We start from the raw sequence: 2,994 nt of genomic DNA on the forward strand, positions 1-2,994 counted from the left end.
GGTGTTTGAATTGATTTTAGGTACGGAAATGGCTCTCAACAATGAGCCCATCGGAAATGTGCCATTGGGGGAGGAAGTGGACGATGATGCCATGGATGAGGTTCCTCTTGAACCTTAAGCTAATAGATGAGGCCGCCCACCTCACAATAATATGCCCGTCCCTTCCCCACATCCACCAAGACTGGCATCCCACCGACAAATGCCAAAAATAGTTATGCAAGTGCTATAGTCCTGCCCCGCATTAGGGCGGGCAACTTCCAAATCACTAATGTGATGCCTACACTACTTGAGCAATGGGGTTTCTTCATCAGGACTCCGAATCAAAATGCCTACAAGCATCTCAAGGGGTTTGTCGATACTTGTTGGGGGAGCAAGCAAACAATGTCTCTGAGGATGCGCTGAGGTTGAGGCTATTTCCCTTTTCTGTACGGGGAAAGGCATTGGACTGGTTATAGAGATTGCCCAACCATTCCATCCATAATTGGGATGAGTTGGAAGAGTAGTTCATTTCCAAATTCTTCTCTCCGGGACATATGGCGACGCTTCGGGATGTGATTCTTGCTTTCAAGCAAGACCAAATGAGCCATTGCACGAGATTTGGGAAAGATATCATACCATGGTTAAAGAGTGCCCGAACAATGATATGACTGAAGTCATGATCCAACAGATCTTCTGCAGGGCGATCAACACAACTAATCAATGTGTGGTTAACCAACTTGCCGGGGGAAAATTCATGAACACGCCATATGCCGAAGCTTGTGAATTCTTGATGAGATGGCGGATACGTCTTCAGCTTGGCAAAGTAGAGCCAATGTTCCGCAAGGTGACCCTAATGTTATTCACTTAAATAAGGAGCTAAATGGTCATGGGCAAGCTATTTCCGAGTTGACAACTACCATTAACCAATTGGCCAAACCTCAGCTTCAACAAGTTCAAGGGCCGAAACAAGTGCACGCAATGGAAGGTGTAAATATGATGGTGAACAAAAGACGACAGCAAGGTCAACAAATGAAAAATCGTCTGGAACAATTTATGAAAGATAATAGTGGTTATGATCAAGGTGATTCGTTCAATGAGCAAGAAGAAGAAGTTCAATATTTCAACAATTTTCAAGGTCAAAGAAACAATGCTCAAGGATAAAATCAACAAGAATGGAGGTCATAAGGGAACCAAGGTAATTGGAACAACCAAAAACACCAAGGCAACTGGAGTGGTGGAAATCCTAATCAAGGAAATTGGAATAATCAAGAAAATCAAGGCAATTAGAGTAAGCAAGGCAATTGGGGTGGCAACAATCAAAGCAATTCGGGAGGAAATAACTAAGGAGGGTGGAACAACAACAACAACTAGGGGTCGGGTTTTCAAAGGCCCCCAATGTTCCACAACCAAGCAATCCACCTCCCTATCCTTCTCAAGGCCCGAGCTCTTCTTCCAATGAGATGGGTAGAATTGAAAATATGTGTAAACAGATGATGGAGAAGAATGCCGACTCCGATGCTCAATTAGCCTCGCACAACACTTCTATTCAGAATTTGGAGGTTCAATTAGGCCAAATCTCACAAGCTTTGAACACTCATCCTAAGGGGGCACTACCTAGTGATACGGTGGTAAACCCGAAGGGTGGGAATAATATGGGACATGCTTTGTCATGACTACTAGAAGTGAAAAAGGTGGAGATGCAACCACCGCAAATCAAAGAAGGATTGTGGATGAAGATGTTGCAGTTCAAGAGGATGAAATCCAAAGAAATGTGGTTCAAACTAATGAAGAAGTGAGAATTGATATAGATGAAAGTGTGGAGGAGATGCAAGTAGAGGTGAACCTGTCTAGGGAATACATGATTGACATACCGGAACTGGTAGTGCCCAAGGTTAAGGCACCAATGCCAAGGTCTCCTCCTCCATACCCTCAAAGGCTTGTAAACAGAATAGTGAAAACCAATTCAAAAAGTTTATTGATATGATGAAGAGTTTGTCAATTAATGTGTCGTTGGTTGAGGAATTGGAACAAATGTCGGTATATCAAAATTCATGAAGGATTTGGTAACCTAGAAAACATCAATGAATTGTGAGACCATCAAGATGACTTATCAAGTGAGTGCTATTGTACACTCAATGACTCCAAAGTAGGAAGATCCAGGCAATTTCACAATCCCTTGCACTATTGGGAGCGCCAATTTTGCTAAAGCATTATGTGATCTCGGGGCAAACATCAACTTGATGCCCTACTTGGTGTTCAAAGCTTTGGGAATTGGGCAACCAAAACCCACATCCATGAGGTAAATGGAAGATCGAACAATGAAGAGGCCTTTAGATATTCTTGATGATGTATTGATTCGAGTTGACAAGTTCATCCTCCCAGCGGACTTTGTTATCCTCGATTGTGAAGTGAATTATAAGGTGCCTATCATTTTGGGTAGACATTTCCTTGCTACGGGGAAGGCTCTTATTGATGTGGAAGCTGGTGAGCTCACTTTTCGGGTGGGTGACGAAAAGGTGGTCTTCCATGTATGCAAATCAATGAGGCATCTGAATAGTAATGAAGTTTGTTCATTCATGGATTTGGTGACGAACGTGATTGTTGATGATGCTAGTGCCACAATGAACATTGAAGACAAATTCGAAGCTTTTTTTCTCAATATTGATGATGATGAGCAGAGTGATAGCTATGTTGAGTGTATAAATGCATTGCAAGGCATGGGGTCGTATACTTATGAACCCCGAAAGCTATCTTTGGACCTTGAAAACTAGAAGACTCCTCCAACAAATCCCTCAATCGAGGTCCTTCTACCTAGGAGTTAAAGTCATTGCCCCCGCATTTCAGGTATGAATTCCTTAGCCTTTCTTCTACTTTACCAGTTATCCTTCTTCTTCCTTATCTAACACGTAGGTAGAGTCCACATTGGAGGTGCTACAAAGGAGGAAAAGGGAAATTAGATGGACTTTGGTGGATATCCGGGGCACAAGCCCCGCTTTTTGCATGCAGAAGATTATT

The 2,994-nt window shown here is 42.8% G+C and overlaps 1 protein-coding gene across 1 annotated transcript; it reads left to right on the forward strand.

Annotated features, from left to right (window-relative positions):
* Nucleotides 1-2,282: 2,282 nt before the first annotated feature.
* LOC142176071 (uncharacterized) lies at nt 2,283-2,750 on the forward strand. The gene has a single exon (XM_075243134.1). It carries the CDS (start codon nt 2,283-2,285, stop codon nt 2,748-2,750), a length of 468 nt encoding a protein of 155 aa, XP_075099235.1.
* The last annotated feature ends 244 nt before the right edge of the window (nt 2,751-2,994 follow it).

Source organism: Nicotiana tabacum, chromosome 3 (genome assembly GCF_000715075.1).
Source record: "Nicotiana tabacum cultivar K326 chromosome 3, ASM71507v2, whole genome shotgun sequence".
NCBI classification, from domain to species: Eukaryota; Viridiplantae; Streptophyta; class Magnoliopsida; order Solanales; family Solanaceae; genus Nicotiana; species Nicotiana tabacum.

What these genes read in the sequence shown, in the direction of transcription:
- LOC142176071 (XM_075243134.1), top strand. Translation starts at nt 2,283, where the DNA reads ATGGAAGATCGAACAATGAAGAGGCCTTTAGATATTCTTGATGATGTA.